Source organism: Sardina pilchardus, chromosome 6 (genome assembly GCF_963854185.1).
Source record: "Sardina pilchardus chromosome 6, fSarPil1.1, whole genome shotgun sequence".
NCBI lineage: Eukaryota > Metazoa > Chordata > Actinopteri > Clupeiformes > Clupeidae > Sardina > Sardina pilchardus.
Genome location: NC_084999.1, coordinates 17953602 through 17967130, shown reverse-complemented (window position 1 = coordinate 17967130; position 13529 = coordinate 17953602). Strand labels below are relative to the sequence as shown.

At 40.8% G+C, this 13529-nt stretch overlaps 2 protein-coding genes across 2 annotated transcripts; both read right to left on the bottom strand.

The window, feature by feature from the left end:
* Positions 1-149: 149 nt before the first annotated feature.
* On the bottom strand, positions 150-2822 carry lamtor2 (late endosomal/lysosomal adaptor, MAPK and MTOR activator 2). Its single transcript, XM_062538817.1, has 4 exons — positions 2643-2822; positions 2155-2317; positions 1882-1971; positions 150-731 (listed from the first exon to the last, which is right to left on the bottom strand). Exons 1-4 carry the CDS (start codon positions 2708-2710, stop codon positions 675-677), a joined length of 378 nt encoding a protein of 125 aa, XP_062394801.1. The 5' UTR covers positions 2711-2822; the 3' UTR covers positions 150-674.
* Positions 2823-3458: 636 nt separating this feature from the next.
* Positions 3459-10403, bottom strand: ubqln4 (ubiquilin 4). The gene is made up of 11 exons (XM_062538815.1): positions 10222-10403; positions 9122-9273; positions 8760-8926; positions 8404-8666; positions 7865-8023; positions 6970-7207; positions 6135-6274; positions 5939-6022; positions 5640-5755; positions 5218-5509; positions 3459-4930 (listed from the first exon to the last, which is right to left on the bottom strand). Exons 1-11 carry the CDS (start codon positions 10366-10368, stop codon positions 4778-4780), a joined length of 1911 nt encoding a protein of 636 aa, XP_062394799.1. The 5' UTR covers positions 10369-10403; the 3' UTR covers positions 3459-4777.
* Positions 10404-13529: the final 3126 nt, after the last annotated feature.

Below are 13529 nucleotides of genomic sequence, written 5' to 3'. Positions count from 1 at the left end.
GTGGCCCCTGACATGGAATTCACATCTGATTTTGGTGTTTGAAGTAAATCTGTATATCTCAGCTACTGAATTACTGTGCCTGAGAAGATTACACTTAACGTTAAAAACATTTCTGAATTTCATTTTAAGAAATAACTATTGCACGGACATAATGCATATATCTTTATTCAAAACACACTTAAGCAGTATATGACCCTATAAACAAGGGGTGGTGGTTTTAAAAGGGATTATTAATACAATTAATTAATATATACACTTGTGTGTTTTCAGTTCCATCGTTAAGGACATTTGTACAAATTGTTGACAGTGTACACATTTCATACAAAAAAATCTTTCATTTTCACGTCTTTCTTCCAGATTGTTTTAGAGACAAGCACAACTGAAGGCATTGTTTCTCATACAGGCAAAGTAGTTAGTTCACAAAGAAAACACACAGCAGTCCACACAGAACATCACACATACCAAAAGCCTGCAGATGAGTTTAAGCATGTAAAATAGTTATGTAAATAAATAGGTAATTCTCTGTGGAGAGTGGAGACAGTTGACAGCATTCTAAGTCAAAGTCCATATGTTCCCACATGCAGCCACACTTGAGCGCACAAAGTTAGTCTCCCTTCTGCTCCCAAAACATAACACCAAAAAGAGGAAGTAGTGATTGCACTCATTCATTTTCTCTAAGATGCTGCCACTTGTGTCAAGGGTTCCTCCAGGTATTGTACAAGCGCTTCCGCCTAAAAAAAAGAAAAAGAAAGAACATAATGATGCATCTTAACAAGTGGTTTAACGTTGAACATGAATGAAACCGGTGTATGTGTGTATAATATACCAGACATGCTTATTTATATAGAATGCTATATAGTTATTTACTAATTATTTACTAATGTTATTCAGATATTCATCTTCTAGTTATAAACTAGGAACTCACTCTGTCACCTGTAAACAGGTCAACACATAATAGTTTACTTTTTCAACACACTGAACACTGACCACCAGGAACTCTAGGTGTGTGGTAATCGACCAAACCTAATAACTATATAATTCAATTCTCAGATAAATGTCATCTTATGGTTAATGAAGGACAACAATGTTTTAGAATATCATTCAAAAACAAAGATTTGTAGCATTCTGCATAATGACTACCTGGTGGCTAATGGTAAAGCGAGAGGAGGCGGTGCTTGACCCTAGATGAGTGCACTACAGGCCTCAGAGGTCATCTTCAATGAAGCCATCTCACAAGTCTCCTCAAACAATTACCTCACGGACCTGGAGCATACTTGTCATACTTGCCTGTGTTCCAGGCTACCACATCTGCATTTCTTGCAGCAATAAAGTTCACAGGGTTGATCGAATATGTATGGTAATCTTTTATCAGGCAATCTTAAATAACATAATCAGATAGGGCACCGCACCACTTCCTGATTTGGTAACCTCTGTGTGCAACTAAATTCAAAACTAGTTTGTCTCATGCAAACTGCATAAAAGATAAGGTGACTGACAGCATCCATCCTTTTGGTCTACCTATGAGCTGACTGTTAAGCAAGACACCAAGATTATTCTTTGACACAATCTTACGTCACAGAAAACTTGAAGGTGCAAACAATATCGGAGATTTGGTTGATTTAACCATCAGTTAACTTCGAAACAGGCCCCTTACTTTGGATAGATGGAGGGATGTTTAGTGTTAATGTTTGACCGTTGACCAGTTGTAGCGTGCCTCTGTAGGCCTCTACAAATACAATTTTCTACACTTTGGGACAATTAAGTGAATCTTGACACATGTATTGCAATGTTATCCATGCTAGTTAAAATGAAACAGCTCACTTAGCATTTCAATGTAGCATAGTGTTTTTTTTCCCCTCTGCAGTCTAGACAGTCTCTTACCTTGGCTTTCAGCATTCCAAAGCCCACTGTCTCTTTGGCATACATACACAATAATAGGTTTGCGACACGTGTGATGGCGACTCTCCCCTCCTGTAAAGTGGTCAAATAGATATTTCAAATCAACCTTTTAGAGACAGTTTGAGTCAGTAAATGTAATCAAATAAGCAATAAGGACATCGACATATTACAGCATACAGACATCAACATCATGTTCACATTTTAGCAATTTCGATTGAACTATTGCCCAAACCAAAAGGTAAAGGCCATGCTTACCATACAGTCCATTAAGATGAATTTCAGTTTGTCCTCGTTGAAAGCTAGATGACCATTTTTGTCATAGGCTGCCCAAATGTTGCTGGCAATAGCCGCAGTGACCCGTGCGTCTGTGTCACCATAGCCAGAGTATGCCAGAAGGGAACCTTCGTTGTTCAATAGTCTAGGAGAGCATGGATATCATTTTAGTTTATCAAAACACTGTGTAACGTAGAGTTATTCGATCCCTTTCACTCGCTGAAGACAAAGATGGTAACATATTTTGGCCAATCGTGATGGGCACAAAGAAAGAGTAGTACTTAGCTCCTTATTAACTTTGAAAGAGTCGTTCAATCAATCCACCAGGGGAGTAAAAGGGTATCTAACTTACTTACATGGCCTAGAAAGCTAGCTTACTTTCTACCACTGTACATTTTAGTTTGTTAACGTTAGCAATTTAAACGTTAGCACGTTAGCATATTAGGTATTATGACCCAGGCAATACTTACAATGTGCTTTGAACTCCGCTTGTATTTGCTTGGCTGAGAACTTGGGTCAAAGCTTTTGGTCGTAACATTTCCGATAATTTAAAATGACTGCTGTCAACACAAAAGATTGGAAGTGGGAATGCAGATAAATATTTGGGCACATACGTTCCGTGGACGCTGTCAGGTGACTCTGCACGAGGGCGCACTGCTGCATCTTGGGAGATGTAGTCTTTCTACATTTAATCACATGTCGGTCACTGAGGCCCAGTTTAGGGCACTACATCTACTCGTTGCTTAAAACACAGTTACTGCTAGTGACACAAAGCTTGCCGGGTTCTGCACTTCCTTTAGAATGGCTTATTATGGTTTTCTTTTTTTTTTCTGAGCAGGTTCCTTCTTAATTTGTCTAAGCAACAAGACGGACTATCTAAGGAACCATTTTACTGAACAATCACTGCCCTGTGCATCATGACGTTATAACTCCGTCATCAAGTCACCTTAACTTTTTGTTTAAATCTCTGCTCAAAGAGTTTGACATTCAGGAAAAATACAATGATGTGATTTAGCAATGACAAAAACACAACTAACCTGGTATAAAGTGGCTACACTGCCTTATGGACATGGGAACTGGTAACCTAGGATTTAAGTAAAGGATGAAGCTCAACTGGAATTTCACTTTCTATCAGTTATACCCCAATATGCACATAAACTAACCTTCTTTCATTGCAGTGGTACACAGCAATGATGAGCTATGTACATGATAAACACCAATTGATTTGCATTATCCTTCAATAATTACCAGAGTGAAGTCTAAACAATGGACTCCCGACATGCAGCAAGAGGCAAAGTTGAAGACATTTTAATTCACATCAAAATTCAACTGTTAGTTGCATTAGACTGCTGTAAGCTAGCCATATAGTTGGTGAACAGGTTGAAAATAAAGCATCATAGCTATCATGCTATTCCGTTACTGGCAGATCTGAAGTATGATGCTGCATCAAATGTACAAGTTTTCATCTTTTTTTTTTTCAAGCACAGCAGCAATCTCTTCTATGTCAAAGCATAGGGATATGGACAAAATAAAAGTTGTAAGCTTCTTAACATGGCTCTTCAGCTTAGAAATATTTATTGATACCTTGTTACATTCTTAACCATACGGAAAAGCCTCAACCATAGTTTCATGTACACCTGTCAGTAAGCGATGACTAAAGGAGATGACAATGCCTTTTTTCTCGAGTAATTATGTCTTTTCTTCCCATTCCAAATCCATTCCTCTCTACAGAAGCTGAAGTGTAAGCAATCATCTGAGTCAGGGTGTTATGGTGCTCAAACAGGGATTCCAACATCCTCATCAATATTAGATTTCAATTAACACGTCAAATGTCAAGGAATTCTCAAAGCAGTGTGAAATGAGACGGGGTGGCACAGGAAGGGAGAGAGAGGAGGGAGAGAGGCGGGTGAGGGAGAAACGTCTACAGCTGTTGCAATAAATACTGATCTTAATCCAGCATGATCAAGGAGAGACTGAGAGAATTAAGATGAAGTGAGCATTCTTACGAAACACAGGGAGTCTTTGTTCTAAGAATTAAAAAGGCTTATTTTCCCCCTACAACGCCTCCTACCACAAGTACTGCCTCGACGGAGAATGTTACGCATGTACGTTTGTCTCAAACCGAAAAGGAATGGTCGGTTAAGAGGGAGGAAGCACAGAGGACAAAAGTTCAGCTGTGTGTATCATCTTGTTAGGGTCTCAGCTGTCAGCGAGTAGAGGGGGAAAGATGTTAGTATGACATCATTTCATACTGATTACTTTGTTGGTTTGCCCAGTTAATTTTAGTTTTGGAAACCCCAATTCCTATGATTTTCACAGATCAACCAGAGGGGGGTGGGGGTGGAGGGGGGTCGGGGTAAGAAAGGGTGGGTAAAAAGAAAAGAAAGAAAAAAGGAAAACAGAAAGAAGATGAGATGTAATTGGAATTCAGTCTATTCAGGGGGGTTGCTGTTGTAGATTTTGTTTGTTTTTTCTTTTTTTTCTCATGTGGTGAAGGATTGTGTTCATTTCGTTATGATCTCCCCCATCCATCCATCCATTCATCCATCCATCCCTCCCACTGCAGCCCCCCTGCCCCCCTCCGGGCGCTCTGGCGGCCGAGGAGTTAGGAGGGCTGGGAGCCCAGTAGTCTTTCGATGGCGGCATTGATGTCTCCCCCCGTGGCGATCAGGGCCTGCAGATTGGCCTCGCGGTTGATGAAGCCCATGGCGCTCAGCTGCTCCAGCTGCTGTTGAAACCTCACCTCCGGAGTCTGGGTCTGCGTAGGTCAAAGGGCACTTTTAGCTTAGGTCTTATCGCTAATCCTTCCACTGTGTTTTTTCACTAGGGCATTTGTAGGGTACACGGTTTACATATATATTTACATACACATATGGATGTCTACACTAGATGTCTTATGGCTGTTCATGTATGTTACATTATCCATTTATTTTCCATGTTGCTGTACTTGTTAATGGCATCAGATTTTTGCATCAAGGGGTCAAATAATACAGGAATCTCTTCAAAGAGTCTAACGACATTGGCGTCTCCCTGTTTAAAACTTACTGATGCACTTCCTCCGGCAAACATCTGTAACATCTGCTGCATAAGCTGCTGCTGGGTGGGGTTGGCCCCAGCAGCGGGGGTGGACCCCTGGCCCGAAGGAGGAGGTGGGTTCTCTGGGGGCGCGCTGCCTGCTGCAGGAACAGAGGCACCTGGGATGCCCCCAGGGATGCCACCTGGGATGCCACCTGGGAGACCACCTGGGATGCCACCTGGGAGACCGCCTGGGAGACCCACAGGGATACCGCCAGGCAAACCGCCAGGCATACCACCAGGCATACCGCCAGGGACGAGACTGTGGGGGAGAAGAACAATTAGCCCAAGCAATGCTGCGCTAAATGATGTGTGCTTTAACAGAATATCCAATGTTAAAGTCAAAAGAAAGAAAAAAAGAAAGAAAGAAAGAAAGAAAGAAAAGTGCTAACCTGGGCATGAGCCCAGGGCATTCGGTCTGAAGGGTCTGCAGGCCCTGCTGGATCTGCATGAGGGCCTGCATGGCCCGTGGGTTCGTCATCACAGATAGGGCCTCTGGGTTCTGCATCTGTGGGTCAAAAGAGGAACGCCACGTGTCAGAACGGCATTCAAATGCCGAGTGTCAAAAAGCCACTCAGTCAGAGGTCAACTGGTGGGAAGGTTCATGAAGGTTGAACTTTGTTCTGACAACAACTGACTGATACAGCGAGAAAACCGCAACAGTAAGTGAGAATGGAAGGGCGGCTCTGACCTGCTGAAGAAACACGGGCAGTTGGTGTCTCAGTTGCTCCTGTAGTTGTGGATTACCAGCAAAGAGGGGATTGTTCATCAAAACCTGGAGAACATGGAGACGTTATGTTCCAAAATCCACCCACACCACCATCTTTGTGGCATGTTTCCACAAACCCAACAACAACAACAACAAGGAACAGTGGAACCTCTCAGACCTGTGAAGCGATATCTGGGTTCTGCGCCAGAGACTGCATCATACTGCGCATGTATGGAGCAGAGAGCATATTCTGCATCAGCTGTGGGTTCTCAGAGATCTGCTGCATCAGGCTTTGCATGCCAGGACTGTTGAAAACGCCTAGAGAGAGAAATAGGATGATTACTGAGTTTTGCACCATTAAAAATATATGCTAACTGAAGTTCTACATCCATGATTACACCCATCTACATTCCAAGTTAACACAACAACGAAACTTCAGCAACCTTCATGCACCTCTACATTTAAGTTGGTTAAGCAGGAGGTTGCGATTGGAATGTCCCCTCAAGTCATAATTCCTACTTGTTAGCTCGTTTGAAGCCAGGGTATCCGGCGTTCAAATTTCCAAGATGGCGGCGCCCGTTAACAGTAAATAAGAGCCATAGAAATCCACTGTTTATTAGCAGTTCTATTCTATTTGGGTCTCATTAAATCAGTCGCAGAAACAATAATGTCCAATCTCTCTGACACCATGTTGCCACAAAGTTTGTTTGTGCAAAATACTGTGAAATGCCTAGTCACAAACTGGTATTGCTATATCTAGTAACAATCGCTACAACAACAAACAATTGCAAAACAAATTTAAAAAAAAAAAAAAAAGAGTGCCATCTTGTCCTGCCTGTTACAATTGGAATGCATACACCTCAGATTTTACTCGGACGTGTCATTGCCAGTTATGTGTTACCACTTATGAGACAATTGGAAGGCAGACCTAACACTGGACAAGGACTTTCAGGAGCAACAACAGCCAAATTAGCAGGCAAGTCTGTCTGTCTTCAACACAATGATGCCACTACCGTTTCCAAGGCTGGCTGCATCGACGCCCAGGGGGTTAGAGACGCTGGGGGTGGTTCCGCTAGTCGAGGAGCTGGTGGAGGAGGTGGTGGTAGTGGTGCCCGTGGCCCTGTTCTCAGCAGAGCCACCGCTAGAAGGGCCCCAGGGGTTTGGCAAAGGCTCTCTGTTTTCTGTCCTGGAGGGCTGAACCCCAGAGTTTTCTCCATTTCCTCCCAAGGCAGAGAAGGGGTTGTTTCCAAACTGGACAAGGGAAAGTCTTGTTAAAATGTGGGTGATTGACAAGCTAACCATTCCTAATCTCCAAATGCAAAGTTGCTAATAAAAAAAAAAAGTTAAAACGCAAGTAAACAAATAAAAAGAAAACAATAAGTCTGCTTTTCACATCAGAACAAATTCTTGTTCAATTAGGACATAGAATATCATTACAAAACACCAAATGTTAACAAAATCAAACTATCGGCTCAACATCAATATTGGCCTTATAGCTATCAGCAAATATATATGACATTTACAAATGGAGGTGGCTGATTATCTGTAATGTTGCATGTCTGCACTAGCTAAATGTTGGGTTATATGTGGGCTGGGGCATTCAGAGATGGGTACTATGAAGGCCCAAAACACTTGAAAATGGTTTAGTTTCTTTTCCTTTTCTTTTTTTAAAGAATATTTTTGTTTCCTTACCACTTCAGGGCATGTTTGACAATAATAAGAAAAAAGAACTCAAGCAAACAAATACCAGCACGGTTATCAGCCAAATTGTTATTTAAAACAGGATTTCACAAATTGGTGCACCCCTAACATTAAATAGTTCAGTTCTTAAGACACAGCATTAATGCAAGTAAGCATATATGCAACACATATTCATCTGAACACTGAAGCATATGAATAATGCATCACCTGTTCTCTCGCAGCACTGAACATGGGCTCCTGAATGTCTGTATACATCCTCCTTAGGGCATTGTATCCACCTGGGATGCTCTCCAGGTTGCTAAGCGCCCGGTCCTGGTTACGCATCATCTCTTGCATCATAGCTGGGTTCCTTGCCAACTCCATAGTCTAAGTGAGTCAGAAAGGTGAGAGAAAATTAGATTGCCATTGATTGTAGTCAGCCAAAACAATAGTATTTCTTTGATGCCTTCTTCATTCCCTTCACATGTGTTAAGAAATTCTACTTCACCTTAAAAATAATAATAAAAAAAAAAACCTTGCCTCAATCCTTAACCGCACTCATTTACTAGCCTATTTTTATGCATCAAAGCAGCACCATCTCATCGCTTTGGCTTTGTATACAATCATAAATGGAAAGCCTACTATTCTGTTGGATTGAAATAACCACATAACAAGTTTGTCTGCTGAACTGATAAATAGACAGAACAGAAGCATCATGCTGCTGATTGAGAGTGTGTGGGCAGTGCTGCTACCCCATGACTGCACACCTGTCTCATGAGCTCGGGATTGTTGAGCATGTGCGAGATTTCTGGGTTGCGCTCCATCAGCTGCTGCATCTGTGGGTTGGCCACGATCATCTGCCGCATCAGATCCGGGTTAGACATCATGTTCTGCACCAGTGGGTTCTCCATGATCTGCGACAGCATCTCCGGGTTGGACATCAGCTGCCGCTGCATCTGCTGCTGCAGCTCCATGAAGTTGGCTGAGCCCATGCCCAACCCTGACAGATTGGACAGGTCCCCAAACCCAGCTACAAACACACAAATGGGTCTATGGTCAACATGAGAGCCTCAAACACAACTATACAGAGCTTCTGTGATGTGACCGGGAGTGTAAAACTCACACAGTAGGTTGGCAGGCTGAGCAGGTGCAGGAGAGGGCCCTGTGCCCTGTGCTGTGCCCCCGGTGGACGCTGGACTAGGATTGGCAGAGCCAGTGCCACTTCTATTCACAGGTGGTGTGCCAGGGGTGGTGGACACTGATGCTTGTGAACTGCCACTTCCCGAGGCTCTGGAATAGCATTTTATTTATTTATTAAAATAAAATAATGTATTATTTATTTATTTTTAAAAAACGTCCATTACCATTTCCCACTTATTACAATGCCACACCTGTTGAGGTATTCAGAAATCTATTTAATAAACAACACAGTTGCTCCACTGGTACCAAAAGAGGAAGAAAGCAACAGTTTCAGCACGAGCTTACTTTTGCGCGGTTTTGATGACGAGGTGGACAGTGAGTCCATCTTTGATGCCGTGTTGGTTCAGCGTGTCACCGTCTTTAAGGATCTTCCCAGCAAAAATTAATACCAATTGGTCCTGTTTTGCCTTAAATCTCTTTGATATTTCCTCCTTAAACTATCAGAAAAAAAAACATGAGAAGATTAATTGACCTAAAGGAAGAACAACGCAAGATGCGCAATACAGAGTGATCATAATGAAAGTGGCGTCAGGTGACCCATGAAAACAAGTGTCATGACAGGGACTAGCTTGTTAACATAGTCAACGTTGTCGGTGATGGCAAGGTATTTCGGTGGGGTGTGAATAACTGGTTAGAGGGTGTAAACGCCCGATAATGCCTAAAAATCACCATACCCATCCTTTGTTTCAACTACTATCTCCGAAAATGTGAAACTCATTGGCTAACGTTAATGTTAACGTTACCTACTGATCCAGATAAGATCAGAGACCGTCGAGAATGTTCTCTTTGTTAAATCGATGTGTACATCTGATTTCAACTATTTCAGTCAGTGATGAGGTTTGCCAAGATAAGCCATTCTTTAAGCTACAATGCGTATTCATTTGAATCAGGAACCATAAAAGTCATCGTGAATCGTTTAATAACCAACACCTAGCCATCAACAATGTCTCTCCTTCTACCACTACGAAGAACCTTCCGATTGGCTGCCGCCATAGCCGGCTAACATTACGCCGACACACTGGTATGACTAGCTAGCCGACAGCGTCATGACATACCATTTTTTATACCCTGTAAATCCTCATTACTTTTTACAATTAGCCATTTTCTTCACGTCAACAGCCTAACATCACCACAAAGGGCACCACAAACAACACCAACAGCTGCTAAATTTAACATAATTTCTAAGCTATACGCCCAATTTTCCGTTGTAAGTTAGCTAGCTAACAAGGCAGTTAGCTTGTTAGCTTTCAATCCCGTCAAAGCTAACATTAGCCATCATTCAAGTTGCACACACAGTCAGCTAACAAGCTAGGCAGGTAGGAAGGTTGCTAGCTACTCAGCAGGCTAACAAAACATCATACACTTGTCGTTAATCACTTAAATACCTGCGCCACAGACGAATCTTCAGATATAGCTATTTCCTCCTTATCCTTCGGAGTTTTGACAGTGACCATGATAATGGTCCCGCTGGTGGCAGCATTTTCCTCGGTGTTCGTATTCACGGCAGGATCTGTGCCGCTGTTCTCCGCCATCTTTACTCCTCTTTTACTTCATTACATCACCGGACTGACAAGAATCAAAAGCTGAGTTGGAAGTTGCGCTACCTAGACTTGTTCAATAATTCTGAACTCTAGCGGTTGGGAGGGAAATTGCGTCTGAACGAATGTGTGAGCTGTTCTGACTTCTAAGTTTGAGCAAAGATCTCTGCTAGGCTATGTCTTACGCTATTTTAACGTAGTCTATTTGCAAACAAGAAGAACCCGGAAATATTTATTAGCCTACAATAAGGAAAATGTATAGCCTAGTTTGGTCTCCATACTGTCTGATGCTGGTTTGCATATTTTGGCTAATTTGCATAATTGGCACAATTAGCAGCAGTCAGACATTATAATCACCCAACTGCTGCTGCTTTGGACAGTTTGGCCTTTTTGAAGTGGGTCAGGGAGTGAAGATGTTGAATAGGCTACATTTCTGACACAAATATCCAAATTAAAACCAGAAGTGGTCATATACTGTAGGCCTATATATTTCTTCAAATTGGAATTTAGAATTTAAAATTGAGTTTTGTTCAATTTAGAAGTTTTAGATTGTGTAGGCCTACTTCAAAATGATAGTTCATCATAGGCTATTTAATATTTCACAATTAGGCTATCACAACCAACACCAATATTCAATTCAATTTGAATCAAGTCAATTCGTTAAAAAAAAATTGTCTCAATAGGAAGAATTTCTTCTTGAATTTTCTTGAGTTCTTTTTGTGTGAAGTCAATCACCAGAACTGTCATGTCTAGAGATGCCTTATTCAAAATTTCACACCATTTTTTTGCAAAAGTCCTCATTATTGCGACCAATAGTTGCCATTTTCTGTATTCGTAGGCCTCTTGGTATTCGTTTTGCCCGTACGTACTCACTGAAGGTAGATCCATGAAGTTGATACCTAATTACAGTGCATGAAAATGCACTGTACTGTTCTTCCTAGTCTTCTACTTCAACTTCTTATTATAGTGCATGAAAATGCACTATATTGTTCTTCCTAGGTTTCTTATTACAGTGCATGAAAATGCACTGTACTGTTCTTCCAAGGCTTCTTCTTCTTATTACAGTGCATGAAAATGCACTGTACTGTTCTTCCAAGGCTTCTTCTTCTTATTATTATTATTCCGCTGATCAAATTCATTTTTTCTATTCAGCTTGAACCGTTTAACTTAGAAACTTCATTCAAACGTCGCAACGTAGGTCTTAAATAGGGGAAGGCTGCTAAGTATTTTTCAACTTTGTAACTTTTATACTTTTTAAACTATAAATTAAAAACTATTACAAATTTCCCCATAGACTTAACATTGGCCTCTATGACATCACAATCGGATCATTAAGCAATTAGAATCTTATGCCAGGTGGCCAGCCCCACCTGCAGCAGCCCTCTCTCTCTCAGGCTTTAAGCATACAATCTCTCTGTGAAGACTACATATCCTGTTAACTGTTTCCTCTTTCCACAACTGTTTCAAAATAAAAGTCCTCACTGCAATAATACACTATTAAATCATTTAACCATTGAAACTACTCAACTATTTAACTGTTCAACCATTCCAACTGTCAGTTATCATCAACTATGCCTCCAGTCAACTACATGAGACCTCCATGCACCTAGCAACCAACATAGCAACCATCAAAATTAAGCGTTTATGACCGTTTCCATAGCAACCAACCTGATTTTACTACAGTAACTTCTTTATTCCTGATAGTGGCAGCCATGGATACCCCATCAACAAATGCTTCAAAATAAAAGTCCTCAGTACCAAGTTAGCTAGTTAGCATGGTTAGCATAGTTAACATTGTTAGCATAGTTAGCATTTTTAGCATAACTGCTAAAAATGATTAGCTAAGTTAGCAAATCAACCTGGTTAGCATTGTTAGCACAGTTAACATTGTTAGCATTGTTAGCATTTTTAGCATAACTGCTAAAAATGATTAGCTAAGTTAGCTAATCAACGTGGTTAGCATTGTTAGCATTGTTAGCATTTTTAGCATTACTGCTAGAAATCATTAGCCAAGTAAACCAATCAACCTGGTTATCATTGTTAGCATAGTTAACATTTTAGAATACCTGTTAGAAATCATTAGTTAAGTTAGAACAGGAATGTTTAAGCTTTAAAATGTCTACCTAAACACTATCAACTCTCTTTAAACTATGCAACCACCATGTTTACCCTAGCTACACCTTAGTAGCCATATCTACATTATCTATCTATAATTTATTTTTGCATTTTCATGCACTGGTAATTCCTTGGAATTGCATTTCTAGTTATTATTATTCCGCTGATCAAATTCATTTTTTCTATTCAGCTTGAACCGTTTAACTTAGAAACTTCATTCAAACGTCGCAACGTAGGTCTTAAATAGGGGAAGGCTGCTAAGTATTTTTCAACTTTGTAACTTTTATACTTTTTAAACTATAAATTAAAAACTATTACAAATTTCCCCATAGACTTAACATTGGCCTCTATGACATCACAATCGGATCATTAAGCAATTAGAATCTTATGCCAGGTGGCCAGCCCCACCTGCAGCAGCTCTCTCTCTCTCTCAGGCTACATACGCTGGCTCTCTTAAGACTAGACAGTTAAATTGATTACACCTGTATCTGTATCCACTACTCTCAGTAGAGAGCTGTGTCTCTCCAGTCTACAAGAATATAAGGCACATTCCATCCAACTTTCTATCCATTCATCTTCTTCAGACCATTCACTCATCCACCCATTAAACTGTCTATCAACATCTATTAAACAATCTGCCTATCAACATCCATTAAACTCTCTGTCTATCAACATTAATTAGACTATCTACATTCAACTTTTAAATGATTTACTCTGTCTCAGGCTTTAAGCACACTCTCTCTTAAGACTAGCCAGTTAAATTGATTACACCTGTATCAACTACTCTCAGAGAGCTGTATCAGTGTCTCTCTTAACAAGAATATAAGGCACATTCCATCCAACCTTCTATCCATTCATCTTCTTCAGACCATTCACTCATCCACCCATTAAACTGTCAATCAATATCTATTAAACAATCTGCCTATCAACATCCATTAAACATTCTGTCTATCAACATTAATTAGACTATCTACATACAACTTTCAAAGTATTTACTGTGGGTGCCTCTCAAGCAGCGTTTATATGTCCTCCCTCGCTCC